The sequence below is a fragment of the Mycteria americana genome, chromosome 2, assembly GCF_035582795.1.
Source record: "Mycteria americana isolate JAX WOST 10 ecotype Jacksonville Zoo and Gardens chromosome 2, USCA_MyAme_1.0, whole genome shotgun sequence".
Taxonomy (NCBI): domain Eukaryota; kingdom Metazoa; phylum Chordata; class Aves; order Ciconiiformes; family Ciconiidae; genus Mycteria; species Mycteria americana.
In genome coordinates this window covers 57,318,789-57,335,449 of record NC_134366.1, presented here as the reverse complement: position 1 = coordinate 57,335,449, position 16,661 = coordinate 57,318,789, and the positions used below count along the sequence as shown (strand labels likewise).

Here is a 16,661-nt window from a genome sequence, read left to right as displayed (position 1 = left end):
AAAGCCATTTCAAAAGAATCATTAAATCACATTGAGGGGGGGGAGATCGGTACCACAGCCAGCAACGCCTCTGCTAACAGAACAGCTCTATATGTAAGTCACTTTTAAGGACAGCTTCATAGACTTGTTCTTGGTTTTGTAACCTTTACCTGAAACATTGTAAGCCCCAATTTGCCACGAGACAATTCCTATGCCAATCTACTTTCAGTTAAGGCATAAAAACAGAATTTAAGAGATTAACATTAATGTTGGTAACAGCTGAAAGTTTTGCAAAGTATCGATAAAGAACAGGAAGGTGATAGGATCGAGCTGTGGTTTTATACCTGTCTCAGTTGTTACTGCACCACTACCACAAGCATGCTTTGCTGACGCTTGGTAAGATGGGTCCCTGAGCTTGCACCTGAGCAGATGCTGACTGGATAAAGGTGAAGAGAAAGGATGTAACATGGATGTAGTTTTACTATCCTCAGTCTTCCTGTACACAACTGTTTCACACAGCTCTGCCACAGCCTAATCCTGGCTACTAGTCCTAATCTTTCAACTTTTGTGAGTCGTTATTACCACTAGTTCAATATATAGAACTGTAACAAACCTATTAAAAAATAACTCTGAAATTTTGAACCTTACCAAAACACCTTTTCTCTAGCTGCCATGCCCTCCTTCCACCCTGCATCTCCCCCTTTCTTCTAATACTGCCTTTTTCACACCCCCATTTTGGCAATTACACCTTTCCCTTTGCACGTCACTCTGCCCCACGTAAGTGGTTTGTACTAGCTACCTATTCCCAGTTCTCCTTCAGTATGATGGCATGCTCGTACAAAATCATACATTAGATTATAGTTGCAATTGTAAATAATGCTGAAGAAAAGCTAAATAAGTTTCAGAAAATTATGCCCTCCCATCAGAGATAAAATTGGCATGGTGTAGGAATTAAAGTGACTTCAAGCTGCTGAAAGTAGCAATTATATCTGTTCACATGATAATCCAATGTTGTTTCTCCGTAGTAACCTGCAGCTTTTACTTTGCAGTAAAGGAACTGTATTAGACAGTTGAAGTGAAAAAGCACTTAGCTTTGCAATGCTTCCATTTTTAACATTGTAAATAACTAATTGAGGCTGTGGAGAATTAAGAGCCAAATATCAGCTATTATAGGGGTTTCATGTGTCTACTTTGTACAAAGACCAGTGCCTATATAGATCCAAAAATCTAGATGTCAGTCACTGTTCTAGCAAAACTACTGGATAAATTGATAGGTTTTGTCTGTTGGAAATAGTAACAGCAAGATCTCTGGGACATTTTTCATTCAAAATGAAAATTCAGCTATGTTAGAACCTGTGCTGGTTTTGGCTGGGATAGAGTTAATTTTCTTCATGGGAGCTAGTATGGGGCTATGGTTTGGATTTGTGCTGAAAACAGTGTTGATAACACAGGGATGTTTTCGTTACTGCTGAGCAGTGCTTACACAGAGTCAAGGCCTTCTCTGCTTCTCACACCACCCCACCAGCGAGTAGGCTGGGGGTGCACAAGAAGCTGGGAGGGGACACAGCCAGGACAGCTGACCCCAGCTGACCAAAGGGACATTCCATACCATATCACAGAATCATATAGGTTGGAAAAGACCTTTAAGATCATTGAGTCCAACCGTAAACCTAACACTATCAAGACCACCACTATACCATGTCCCGAAGCACCTCATCCAAATGTCTTTTAAATACCTCCAGGGATGGCGACTCAACCACTTCCCTGGGCAGCCTCTTCCAGTGCTTCATAACCCTTTCAGTGAAGTAAAATTTCCTAATATCCAGTCTAAACCTCCCCTGGCGCAACTTGACGCCATTTCCTCTTGTCCTATCACTTGTTACCTGGGAGAAGAGACCAACGCCCACCTCTCTACAACATCCTTTCAGGTAGTTGTAGAGAGCGATAAGGTCTCCCCTCAGCCTCCTTTTCTCCAGGCTAAACAATCCCAGCTCCCTCAGCCACTCCTCATAAGACTTCTGCTCCACACTTCACCGGCTTCCTTGCCCTCCTCTGGACACGCTCCAGCACCTCAATGTCTCTCTTGTAGTGGGGGGCCCAAAACTGAACGCAGTATTCGAGGTGCGGCCTCACCAGTGCCGAGTACAGGGGCACGATCACTTCCCTAGTCCTGCTGGCCACGCTATTTTTGATACAAGCCAAGATGCCATTGGCTTTCTTGGCCACCAGGGCACGCTGGCTCATATTCAGCCGGCTGTCAGCCAACACCCCCAGGTCTTTCTCTGCCAGGCAGCTTTCCAGCCACTCTTCCCCAAGCCTGTAGCGTTGCATGGGGTTGTTGTGACCCAAGTGCAGGACCTTGCACTTGGCCTTGTTAAACCTCATACAATTGGCCCCAGCCCGTCGATCCAGCCTGTCCGGGTCCCTCTGCAGAGCCTTCCTACCCTCCAGCAGATCAACACTCCCACACAACTTGGTGTCGTCTGCAAACTTACTGAGCGTGCACTCGATCCCTTCGTCCAGATCATTGATAAAGATGTTAAACAGAACTGGCCCCAGCACAGAGCCCTGGGGAACACCACTTGTGACCAGCCGCCAACCGGAGTAAACTCCGTTCACCACCACTCTTTGGGCCTGGCCATCCAGCCAGTTCTTTACCCAGCAAAGAGTACACCCGTCCAAGCCATGAGCAGCCAGTTTCTCCAGGAGAATGCTGTGGGAAACCGTGTCAAAGGCTTTACTGAAGTCTAGATAGACAACATCCACAGCCTTTCCCTCATCTACTAGGTGGGTCACCTTGTCGTAGAAGGAGATCAGGTTGGTCAAGCAGGACCTGCCTTTCCTGAACCCATGCTGGCTGGGCTTGATCCCTTGGTTATTCTCTACATGCCATGTGATAGCACTCAGGATGATCTACTCCATCAGCTTCCCCGGCACCGAGGTGAGGCTGACAGGCCTGTAGTTCCCCAGGTCCTCCTTTCGGCCCTTCTTGAAGATGGGCGTCATGCTCAGCATGTAAAGCTGGGGGAAGAAGAAGGAAGCGGGGGATGTTTGGAGTGATGGTGTTTGTCTTCCCAAGTAACCATTATGCGTGATGGAGCCCTGCTTTCCTGGAGATGGCTGAACACCTGCCTGCCCATGGGAAGTGGTGAATGAATTCCTTGCTTTGCTTGTGTGCACGGCTTTTGCTTTCCCTATTAAACTGTCTTTATCTCAACCCACGAGTTTTCTCACTTTTACTCTTCTGATTCTCTCCCCCAACCCACCACGGAGGAGTGAGCGAGTGGCTGTGTGGTGCTTAGTTGCCAGCTAGGATTAAACCACAACAAACGTTTAATCCTACCATTCATATGAAAAAGAGAGGAAAAAAGTCCGCATATTTCAGTTTGGCATTTTGTAAGCAGAAGAGTTTGAGTGCTTAATTCAAAGTTACTTTTTCTTTAAAAATTTGCTTTTTTTAATCTTTAAAAATTATGCAAATCCAAAACCTCCCAAACATTTAAAATCAAATAAGACTTTTCTGGAATTTGGCCCAGAATATATATATACACACATGTGTATATATATGTGTATATATAGGTGTGTGTATGTATACATACATTCATAAACTTTCTCCAATTTCTAGGAAGCCAAAAAACATTATATATCAAATATAATATTCAGAAATAAGTATAATAAAATATTATCCATATTGTCAAATAATATTAAGGAAACATAAGTGGAGGTGTGGAAGTACAGAGATCGCACTAAAGGAACCTAATCTGTGAGGCATATGTAGTTGGTTACATAATTAAAGGGTCTATTATTATACATATTTATAAGGAAAACAAATTAAGACTGTACAAATACTTCATTTGAATTACGTGACTTAATAATACAAATAATGTTTTTCACATTTTGCCTGTGTAGCTTCATATTTTTTAAAGGAAAACTGAGATACTTTGCCAGTGGGATTTGCCAGCAGAAATTTCGGAGCAGCGAGGGAACCTGCCCTACAGGTTTTCTGTTTCTGTCTTTATCCCTAGCCCGGTCCAGTCCCCTCTCCATTGTTCCTCTCATCTCAGCTTGCCCACAGATGGGGCAGGTCTTCTTCCCTACTGTCCCTCACAGTTCCCAGCCTCACTTGGACCGACTCCTCCCTCAAGCTCCTACTTTTCCTCTCCATCCCTCAATACTCTCTAGTCCTGGTTGACTACTTGTGCACTCGTTGTTTCAATCTATACCTATATCTTCCCTGGCTCTTGTCCTGTCTTCATCTGAATCACGCCTCTTCCTCCTCCATCTCCCCCAGAGGGTGGTCACTGAGTACATGGAAGAGTGAGGGTCCCTGGTGCCACCTCTGCCATTTCCCAGGATGGGCTAAATTAGAAGCTAGGCTTTCAAGGGGGGACAGAAATAATCTAATATCCCTAAAAGAGGGAAGAAGATAGGGGCCTAACTTGGAGCAAGAAAGATTCTTTTTGCCACAAGGAAAACTTTCTAGCAGTGCACGCTAAGGCAGGGATAGTTAAACTCAACGAATAGCATGAGGATACTGTGGAATTGGTGCTGCTGGAGTTTTTCAGGAAGCACTTAGACAAATACCTGTCAGATGTGACTCAGATAAGCTGATCCTGTCTATGTGCAGATGACTTTCTGAGGTTCCTTTCACACCTTTATTTTCTGTGAATCTTTAGGGGATGTAGCTGTTTAGAGTTGCCAAGTAAACATGTGCCAACTACATTTCTCAGAGGCTTGAACATAATCAAACATGGGTGGATTGTCACAGGATACCAGAAGAGACATCTCAGACACAATGCTCCTACTCCTCACCAAATTCAGAGTTTTGCTCTTAAATATGGGCTGTCTTTAAAATGGGCAAAACCATCCCATATTTCCCTATCCTCCTCGGGAACTGCTGAAGTATTTTAGCTGAAGTTGTCTTCAGAAATATTCAGGAAGAGGTAGCCAACCAGGTGGAAATGCTAACAGCAGCAGCAGCAAAGGTCTTAAGATAGGAAATACTGGGCTACTTCAATTATAGAAGGTTCTACCAGCCCTGCCAATATTTTTCCCTTGGGCTCTCATAAAATGGGGAAGCAAAGAGAGAAATATCTCACAACCTTCACAGAATCCCTTAAGCCTCCTATGTGCCCATTTAAAAGGGATTATGAAATAAAATGGAGTAGGAAGCTTCTCAAAATTTCAAAGAAAACTCTTGGGTCAACCCCAAAATTGCTATTTTAATATTTTTTCCCATGTCTGACTAAATTTTAAGATGTTCCCCATTAGCATAACTGTCATTCTTTGTTTCGCTTCTTCTCTCTTTGTTTGCTGTTTTTATTCACCCTTTGACTTGGAGTTGAAGAATTCATCTGCCAATATAAAGTATAGAAAGAGGGAATTTAACTGACATTAATTCCTATGAATTTAATTTGTTTTCTTTTTCACTAATCCAGGTGTACTAACTGAATAATGCTCTGGAAACATAGATCTTTGTCAAATGTTGCAGCAAGCAACTGCAGCCCATGGGGTAAAAAAAAAAAAAAAAAAAAAAAAAAAAGAGAGAGAAATAGATTAAGCCTTTTGTTTTAAGCATACTCCTTTTAAAACCATCATGCACTTGATTGAGAAAGCAGCCTTTTTTTTTGCTTTGGTTTTGTTGTCAAGCACTGACTACTATAGTTTGACTGGTGCTCACTTCCCTCCCTTTCATGTTTTCATTACTGCCAGCAAAGGTATGGATGGTGGCCAGTAAAACAGGATTTGGCCCTTTCACCTTGTCTATTTTTCAATTCAGAATTGATGTTAATTAACACCTACTTGTAGCTAAATAAGGCTTAGTCCTTTCTCTCTTCCAGCAGCCTGATTTCTGCCTATCCCTTTTTCATTTCCATCTGAAAAACTGGAAATTCCAGTCCATCTATTTGGGCCTGATTCCCATTTACACTATGGTGGTTTTCTACCATTCTGAAAATATAAAAAGGCTTTGAAGTACACATAAATAAATTACTCTTACACTCACTTTATAGCTGGTTTGTACTGCCAGATGGTATAAAGAGGTCTCAGTATAAAGTAGAATCAGGCTACTATCTCCAGGGGCTAAACTTCTCAAAAAAGAAAAATAACCAAATGCAAGCATTAAAAAAAGAAACAATAATAGCTGTTTTTAATAAGATTCCTCTTTTCAGGTGCCAGTTTCAGTCTTGGTTTCTCCAGAATTAAGGGAAATTACATGAGAATTTTTACAGTTTGCTTTGCAGGACTGATTAAAAAAAAAAGAGACTAGTTTGGATACAGTATAATTAATATCAGTCAGGGCATGGAGCACAGTGGACTCAATTTCAGCGTCCTTCTCTTTTGCTTTCTGTGCCTTCTTGCTGGTTAGCTTGGGAGTCACATCACGCAGTTCATAATTAATCAAGCATTGTAGACTACACTGGTAAATTTGTGCATGTAAGGGCTTCTGAATCTGGTGGAAAAAGCTTAAAAGCTGCTGGTGATCATGTTTACCCAAATGTAACTCTGTTGAGCTCCACAGAGTTATTTGTGATGCACCCTGATAAACATCAGATCAAATAGAGACCCCAAGAACACATCCTGAACATACTCATTTTTAACATCTGTTTGAGGTTTAGAGTGCTTTTATTTTCTTAGGGAAATATGAGGCTACTTTGCAGTTCTTTTAATTTAGAGAGTAACTGAAATTCACCTACATACCCTAATAAATGCCTATTGTATCAGAAAAGAATGACATCATGATACCAATGAGGTAAAAAAAAAATTCTCAATGCACTGGCCAGATTAAAAGCACAGATCCTTGTGCAGTTCTTAATTCAATAAAATGCTGTGGTACTTCATGGTCAGAAGGAAATACTCCTTCAGCAGCATGTGTTTCTACTGTGTCCTTCATGAAAGAGTCAAAGGGTACTTTACAATCCAATCCAATGCTGGATATAACCTTTTAAATAAATAAACTGTGGTTTAAGGATTTAGAAAGCACTAGATCAAAGAATGTAATCTTTGAGATCTAATAATTACGGTGATGGGTCTAGCATAAGGACATGAGCAGAATGGAACAAAGGTTTGCTGAATATCCACAGTGTCTCTTGGCTTAAAATTCATTAGAGTCTCACTCTAAATGCCTAGTTAGGGGGCAACTCTCAATTTCTCCTCTTGCTAAGAATCCAGCATGAACTTAAAAAATAAACAGAAACCAGTATATTCAGGGGAAGAAACTCCAGTCTTCAGCCCCTTTTTTTGTTGTTTGACTACTCAAAATCCAGGTCTTACTTCCCAAACACCTGCCAATGAGTCCATTGCTCACCCCTCCAGGATTTCAGATGCAGCCTCCAGGTTTTTGCCTACACCACCACCACCTTCCCCCAACACACACAGACTCCCACTCTCCAGGATTAACTGAGTGGAGTTGGAGAACTGGCTTATTTTTTTTCAGCTGTACATGTCTGTATCCCGTTGAGGCCAGGTGAGATCCAAAACTTTAGTGTCACATAGTCTAATGCACTATACAGTGCTCACGTGAGCTTTTCCAATAAGTCTGTGGGGATACCTGTGGATGTGCTTAAATGGTTTCATGATCACCCTTCAAATAAGCAACAGCACTAAAACAAACAAAGAAAAAGATAACTATGTTCAGAGCCATTGCAAACCCTCATGTGCTGTTTTAGAGCATTTTCTCTTCCGTCAGGCTTTGAAATTGTGAGCTTTGCTCACCATCTTGCACACGCAGGTTTTCTTGCCTGCTTTGGTGAGAAGCTGGAGCAGGTGGTGAATACTGCATCCAAACTTCTTGAAAAATCTTATCTTTATTTCCCACCATGGGCATTACAACACACAAACCATCACTTCTGCCTACTGTTCAACCAGCATCTTGTCAAATCTGGCTGCAAGATTAAGCTTCCCCAATTCTGAATTCAATATTGCAACCCTAGGGATAAAAGAACCAAGCTGGAACATTCTGGTTTTTGGGGTTCTTTTTTTCCTCTTAATGGACAAAATTGTTTCAGCTCTGAGATCACAGTTTGCCCTGACTATAATGATAAGTCATCATGAATGACACTAAGTGAAATGAGTTTGATGTTCTCTGCTTTATTCTTCCACATTATAAGCCACTTTTGCATTTGCCACAACTTTCAACCTTTCCTCCAAAAGACTGAGAGCTTCTTGTTTGCAGATGTTATTTCTGCTTTGTATAATCCATATGAAGAATGTGAATCACGTTTTGTACACAGAAAGGGATGGGCACGGTGAAGGGAAGGTAAGACTTATGGTCAGGAATCCTGCGATAGCTGTTTTTCTTAGAGCAGCATAATTATCCTTTATTCCAGATTATTTTATTTCACTTTAAACAGAACAATTTTCACAGGAAACCTTTCAATTTTTCCTTCATTAACAATGTCTGAGCAGGAAAAAACATATCAAATAAAAAATTTCCCCTCATGTGCTCCAGGGCCTAATCCTGCCTTCAAAGAAGACTGAAAACATTAAGGCCTTGCTGGAACAGAGTCCTGCCTAACAAAGTCGGTGGGAAGTCCAGGACTCTGGAAGCATTCAGCACTTGGCAGCATCTGGTTCCAGTACCAACAGCTATAGCCATCACAACAGCATCTCAGAACTGCCAGACTTAAAGAGTATCAGAGTTACTTGCATCTTTAGCTCTTTTCTATTTTTAAAGCTGGATTCAGTAACAATCAGGCACCGTTCTCTATTGTTATAAACAAAAAAAAAAAATCACAGCCTTTAATGTGTTATACTATGAATAAATGGAAGCTGATGCTAGTTTGCCATTCATGGGAGAAAATGTGATTTTAGGTCATAAGCCTAAGATGAGGATATGAAATGTTTTAGTCATGAATACTGTTGCTTCAGTTGTAGTTTGCTTCAGTCTTAGTCTATACTGCAATTTTTTTTTTTTTTTACCTTTTTTTTCCCCCCCAAAAAAAAGATGACTTCCAGAAATGGGCTAAAGCCTCCAGCTTTTAAAAAAAAAAAAAAAAAACAACACAACATACTTTTTTTCTGGTAAAACTCCTCCATACTTCATGGCACATGAAACATGAGCAAAGCTCAAGTAAAAGCCAAGTTAGAGCTTCACAAGTTGGCTCAGTAAGTGGAAAAGCAGTTAGAGATGTAAACAGTCTAGTGAAAAGGACAACATTCTGATACAGAATTATCTCTTGTAATATGTCTAACAGCAGCTGTTCTGTAATACTATTAACATGACTTTCACTAATCTGCTTGTAAAAACCTCATGCTCTGTTATTTTCTATTGCTTGAAACTCTTGTTTCCATAGCAGGGGGTGACTAAAAAAACAATTTTGTCTTTTACTGTTGCCCTTATAATATTTCCTTTTTGGAAGTGCCATTACACAGCTGGATTGTGTCTTCTAAACACACGCGAGTCCAAGATCCTTGAAAATGCTAGAAACTTGTACAATAAAAACTACTTGATGGAATCAGTGACTGAAGTAGCGTGAAGTTCCTTTCTAACATTTTTCTTTTTTTTGCTTTTGCTTAAGGACCTGTTTCTCTTTACAATGCCCTTCCCCATCTGTGGGTTCAGAGCCCCATCCTGGAAAGAGTTACCTATGGGAATAGATCATATTTAGCAAGTAGTTTAGGTAACACTCACTGGAAATATCACAGGATCAAAAATTCCTCTTGCAAGTAAGATTTTGCAGCACTGCTATTGGATTCCTTTTACAGTAAGGTGGTACAGGAAAGCCCATCAAGACAAGACCCATCTGTTTTGACAAGAACAGCTATCGGTGTCCTACCCTGTAAATCCTCATTCACATGAGCAAAGGGCATAGGACAGCTGTGCAACTACACCAGAGAACAAGATCCATTTCTGAGGCTCTCATCTCCGAAATGCATTTCCTCAACTTTAAGTATATGCACCCAGTGTTAATGACATCAATTGTTATTACTCATGTAAGTAAAAGGAAGACTATGCAGAAAAGTTTGTTAGACCTAGCTTTGCTATGATATAGTATGCCATATACAAATTGTACCACTCTTGGATAGAAAAAACAGGCTTATTCATAACTATAGAATGTATTCTAAACAGCTTAAAAAATGTAATTTATATCACTCACCATGTAAGGATGGCTTGGAATAAATTTGGAATAATTTTGGGGAAATTGGAATAATTTTTGGGTCCCCTGTCCCACCCCCCCTTTTTTTTTTTTAAACTTTCTCCCACTACCACTTTTTAAAATGGCTAGAAATTTAGAACAGTCTCTTGATCTTCAAAATTTTCTTTTGATCTAACAGTTAGATAAAGCTCTCCTATGGAACACCACTACCAGTCAACAGAGAATCAGCAGCAAATATCAACAACTAATCTTTCTCTTTTGAAGAAATAGTCCCACATATCACAGAAGTTTCAAAGCCAATGATAAAACAAAAACCCTGAAGCTATAGTCCATTTACCTGCAGCCCTGACATCCTCGAAAAATAAAAGTGTTCAAGAGCCTTGAGTTATAATCTTTAATCCCAATAGTCAGTTCTAATTATAGAAGTTTGCATTGCAACTATTTAGCTAGCATTTAAACCAGACTTTGTTATATTTATTAGCAATGACAGTTACTCAATAGGCAAGTTGGACCAGATCCTGCAAAGTGTTATTTACGTGAGGAGTCCCGTTGAGTTCAGTATTACACTGTGCACCTGAAGGTTTAGCAGCTGCAGGCTTCTTACACAGGCTTAAGTGATTTGCTGACCAACTTTTAAGCACACATTTAAGTCCTGTGAAGTTTAATGAGAGATAAACATGCATATATTCAGAACTGACTGATCTGAGGTTCTTCCTGCCATTGTTGCAAGTTCAGAGTAAGAAGCAGCATTACAAGCAAATGCCACAGAGATGTAAAGCACAGGAAAAAAGAATATTTTGCCATGTCCTCATCTAATTTTGAAAATGCTATATACAATTTGTCTTCGATTGTCCTTTTATTTTCTTCCATTTGAGTTGCAGTTCAGATCAGAGAAGAAAAATAAAAGTCTTGTTACAGCTACAGGTCAGTGTAAGATAAGAGGCTCAGCACAGTCACTTCTATGTACTGCACATACAAAAGTGGCCCAGATTGGTATTTAGTTTATCAGTCTAGAATCTAGGAAACACAGCAGAGGTACTTGAATGTAAATGCATTGCCTAAAGATAAAAATCTACATCACTGGATGAGTGTTGCTTGCCCAGCAATTTAAAGGTCATCTGACATACTTTATTTTTCTCTCACAATTAGAATAATAGTGAATATATACAGAGTGTAAATCACAGCTTTTTAAAGATTTGACCTCTTAATTGGCCTGACCCACAAACTAACACGAGACAGCAGAGTAGCATAGAACGGAAAAGAATAAAGAAATTCAATAAGTAAAAATGACTAAAGAGGTTTTTAGAGGGCCTATTTCAATTAAAAGCCGATTTTGGTGTGAAAACAAGAAAAATCTTTTTCCTCATGAATGAAAATTATAAAAATCCATCTTTTCTGCTGTAAAAACAAAAGTCAACAGAGAAATGCATTCTTTTGCTGGAATCCAGGCCTAGGACCAAAGAATTTACATATATTAAATTAACGAGATCCAAACTCCTCTACAACAAATATTTATACTGTAAAATATTACAGCCACATTCCTGCATCTCCTTACAATAATAATTCTTAAGGACACAGTATACTAGAGAGCGTATAAAAGAGTGGGTTTCTGCAGAGATGGAATGCTTCATTATCAGAGTACCAGCTTGTTCATAAATATTAAAAAATATGTTTTTGAAGTTTTTCAAACATGATTCTTATTGTTTACATTGTCTCTCTACTACTGAAAACAACAGTCAGTGTGTACCTGTCCGTAAGTCTCTGTCTTACAGTCTCAAACTGCAGAAAGCAACTGCTGGTGACTGTAAAGGACAACAATGTCTGTGCTGGACATACACTAAGCAGACAAGGGGACAAGTAGTCTGACCTTACTTATGCAAGTAGTCATGCTCACAGTGATGGATCTAATTCTTGCTAGAGAGAACAGGATTTGTCCCAAACTGTAGACAAAAAGGCACAATTCCTGCTGTATTATAGAAGTAGGTCTTTACGTGTAAGATAGTTCTTTTCTGTTTGTATATGTTATACGCACTTCTGTATATTAGATTAGAGATGGAAGCGGGTATTCCAAGAGAAAAAGACCATCCCTACTACTACAAGAAGAATCATTTAAAGATTGCTCAAGACAGACTAACATTATAGATCTGATCTTCATTTGGTAAAAATTAAACTCGTGGATATGTATTGATCTGCATTACAAAACAACACTGACAACAGGTCAAACTTCTGAAGAGTGACCCATGAGTTAAGGAAATGAATGGCTTCTCCAAAACATTTATCCCCCTGCTCTATTGTTGTTAATCATGGGGAAAACAAAACAAAATAAAAAAAGCAACAAGCTAAAACACAGAACAGGAAGACCCACCTTGGCTGCAGCAGTGTATCAGTCTCGCAAACTGGGCTTCAGAGCAGAACTCTCAATGGGAAAAGAGCACATGTTTACCCTTGCATAAATACCTTTTACTAGATGATGAGATCACATGGCAGATACCATTGAAATATAGAAAATAAACACAGTTAACATGTAGAAAGAGAACTCAAATGTAGTAATAATAACTGCAAATGCCTGTTTACTTGAAGAAGAATCTTACCTAATTTACTACCTCTCAGTTTAGAGAGATCTAATTTAAGCTGACCCCCCCCCCCTTCCCATTTTAGTGTATTTGCAAAAACCGGTGAACACAGAAATGTGCAGCCAGCCCGGGCCCTCAGGCCGGTGGATCAAGATGGCAGGCTGGCCTGGGCTCCCCCGGGGATAGCAGAGCCAGAAGGGTGATTGGACACAGTGACCTGTCTGCATGAGATGAGACAAAAACAGGAGGGCTGTAATGCTGATGAACTAACCTGTCACTCACAAGCTCAGGTCGGGAAAAAAAAAAAAAAAAAAAAAAAAAGAAAAAAAGGAAAAAAAGAAGAGAAAGGTACAGTACAGATTTTAGAAAGCATACAAGGTAGACAAAATACCACATAATTGGAATAATTAGATGACGCATTTAATCACTTGTTCATTTAGCTGGGCTCAGGATATATAAGGAATATGGCATAAAAATCCAGCCAATAGTTTCTATAAGAGCAAAACACATTTGAAGAAATAACAGGTATTATGGTTCAGCGTGCAAGGAAGGATGCTACAGACTATTGCTGACAGGGATTGGGGTTTCATTCCAAACACTCCAGTTATGAATCAAAATCACAATGAGCAATGAGCTTCTAGATCTTGACACGCTAGGCAAGGAGGTTGTTCTTCAGAGTACTTGGCTGTTTAATTGCTTGCTTGGGGGAGGAAAAATCCAGAGGGAAGGTATACAAGCAATTCCGCACCTTGGAGCTGGTACACCCAGGTGGTAGGTAATGGTCAGGATTGTAGCACTCTGCCTACCATTGCCATCACCAGTGGGAGCCACTGTGGACACTGGTGCTTGGAAACAGATGAAATCAAGAATATAAAAAGTAGAAAATGCATTTAATGATGAACAAGTACTTGGCATTGAAAATGCCTTTAAATCAGCATGCTCCTGCTATTACTTTTGTGTCATACACAGACTAGTGTTTGAACTACAAATAACTGCTAGTGTTTCTGATCTCCATCGGAGCAGAGATATACATGTATAGTTTGGATTTTTAATTAGGCAAGTTCACACTCCATTAGCAGCAAACAAGACTGAATTTAAAGCTACATCTGCAGGATTAGTCAAAACAAAATTTAGTTCTCACAGCTGGAGAAAAAAAACAAGTCTGAAATAAAAAGGCCAAATGATAAACATTCGTGTAAAGTTTTTGCTTTCGGAGGTTTGAAAGTTAACAAGGACTCTTAAGAACATTTTCTAAAACAACAGTGTCAGGAAATGAATGTCTATTCTAAAAATACACACATACTGAATATGCAAATCTTTACTATTTATCAATACTAAATATAGACTTACAGTGTGGAAAGATTTTATGGCATAGGGTTTGTCTCTTGATAGTTATTTTCTCTTGTCAGCTGAGTATTAGAGTCCATAGAGAAAGTCTATTTCTATTTTCAGCAACGTATGGTAATTATACTGATTGCTCTGTGCTTCCCAAGTTTTAAGTAACTCTTTTTTATACAACTCGAAAATACATCACTTTTATCTGAAAAAAATATAAACATTTTGTTCTATCTTCACATGTAGCTAATAACAACAAAACACTGGACAATTAATCAAAACAAAGACATACCTGAACATTTTGTGGATTTATGAACACATTTGGATGTGCACACTTAACACATGATATGTAAATATGCACACATACAGAGCTAAAAAAAAAAAATATGTTTGAAAAACCTAACATATTAAGTTGCACAATAATAATATCCATAAATTCTGACATAAAAAACCCAAAGAAGTTAGTCACCTAAAATAGTGAAATGTATTTTTCTTTGAAGTGCATGCCCTTGTTATTGATTTTTAGGAAATGAAATACACTAACACACAGTATAAACATTCTTCCAGACATTCACTGAACTTTTTTTTAATTGATGAAATATGTAATGTTACACACAGAAAAAAAATGTGCTGCTACCATTTCCAGCCTCAGAACCACTTTCAGAGAGCTAGCAGGCTTTAAACATAAAATAGCTAACTTACACTTTCTTACATGCTAAAGCAAAAGTTACATTAAAGAGATATTACAAGCTTTGAGATTTATCAAGGTTTCAGGGTATATTTTCTGTCAAGTGTACTTGCTCAAAACCTTGCCATTGTATCTGCCTTAGAATTATTAAATATATTTCTTTAAGACTGAACAAGTTTACACAAAAAGGTAATTAACCTGCTACAAAATACATATTTTCACACAATGTAATACTGGCAAACACGCCCCACTTTCTAGGTATAAGACAGCCTAATAGAAAGCTGTTAATGTTTGGGGGATCTTTTATAAAAAATGTATCTTCTATTTCTAAAATATTTAAAGCAATAAAAGTCTGTGGTAAACATGGTATTACATATTTGACATTTTCCGCCCAGAAATGCATTACTGTGTACGATGGTATTAATAAAGCATGTGCTTTGAGGGACTTCTGTGCTTTGCCATAATTTAGTTGAAAACAGTGTGTAGGATGCGTATTTTTCCACCATTGTATCAACATATAGGAAACACAAATACTATGTCATCACCTCGGCAGCATGCGTTCACTACACTGGAAACATATGCAAAAAACCACAAACTTTTGAGAGTTCAAAAAATAACCTTTGCCAGAGTCTGATTTACAAGTCAGTGGTTAATGAGAAAGTGTTGAGCACTTAAAATTTTGTTAGAAAAAGAAACGCAGGCACCCTTATCCGACTCCGGCTGTATTCATAGGAAAACAGCCCTCCCTGTACAACAGGACAAAATAATTTAATTTCTTTCCCCACTTCAGGTTATTATTTGAAGCAAATGAAAAGACAATGACTCTTCTCTCTTCTGGCTAAAGCTAGAAACAGCACAGTTAAAACACACACATAAAAACTACAGACTTATCAGAAATCACAAAACAGAAAGAGAAGGACTCACTGACCCATTTGGAAGACAAAGACGACAAAACGGAAAAGCTCTAAAAATCAGCTTGTGAGGCCTTTGAGAGATATTCTTCTGGCATTTCATCACAGCAGCCCCAGACCAGTTCACTTCCCTGGATACAGGGAGGGAGAACTAAATAGAGCTGTTTATTAAAGCTGTTGTGCTGGATTGCATTAGGAAGCACGAGCAGACCACCTGGACCTTTCAGATTGTGGCAGTGTTTAATTTGCAGGCTGCCCCTCTGCAGCAGCAAAGACTACTACATTTACCAAGCTCAATCACACATTATCTGGGTTAGGAGTAAAAGAAGAAAAAAGAAAAAAAAAAAAAAAATCCACAGCCTGTGGTACAGGAATACAGTCAATATAGAAATAATGAACAGCATTAGAAATAGAAAGCAACTCCCCAGCAAACATAACACTTTCACTCCTCAGTTCTTCTACTTCAGCACATTTAAACAAAATACAATGGTAAATTAATAAATAGATTGATTTGGCAAAGCTCAGCTCAGACTAAATTATAAACTGGGTTTATTAGAAGAAAAGCATGGTATTTTAGGTTTAACTAGTGATTCCCTGGCCAGATTATTGTGGTTCTTTTGCCTTTCTCACTTTCAGTACTACACTCACTGGTAGCTGAAGATACAGATAGAAAGATGGTACTGTAAATATGAATTATGTGAATCATATGGTTAGACCCTTGTGAAAAAAAAAAAAAATAAAAGGGGAGTTGAGAAATGGCTGACTCCATACCTGACCAATTACAGCTTGCATGGTCCCTGTGTCCTGCTGAGCTGAAAGATCGCAATCCATCATATGTAGTCTTTGAAAAGGAGAATGGGGGTTTCTGGCATGCATCTGTCAATCAACTTCTGCACTCACAACCATCACCAAAAGCAAGGGAAAAAAAGTCAAGCTGCTCCACCAAATAGGATGAAACAGTCATGTGACCTTCAGCACACTCACACACATACATACTTCCATACAACGTATGAATTTTCTGCAGATATGAAATGACATTGACAAATACCCAATACCAAGTAAATAAAGTGAGACAAAC

General features: G+C 39.0%; 1 protein-coding gene across 1 annotated transcript in view; it reads right to left on the bottom strand.

The window, feature by feature from the left end:
• Positions 1-16,459, bottom strand: part of POU6F2 (POU class 6 homeobox 2) — a 320,325-nt gene extending 303,866 nt beyond the window's left edge. The window contains exon 1 of the mRNA XM_075495605.1: positions 16,355-16,459. Coding sequence (XP_075351720.1) covers positions 16,355-16,459 — 105 coding nt within the window. The remainder of the gene's footprint in view (positions 1-16,354) is intronic.
• Positions 16,460-16,661: the final 202 nt, after the last annotated feature.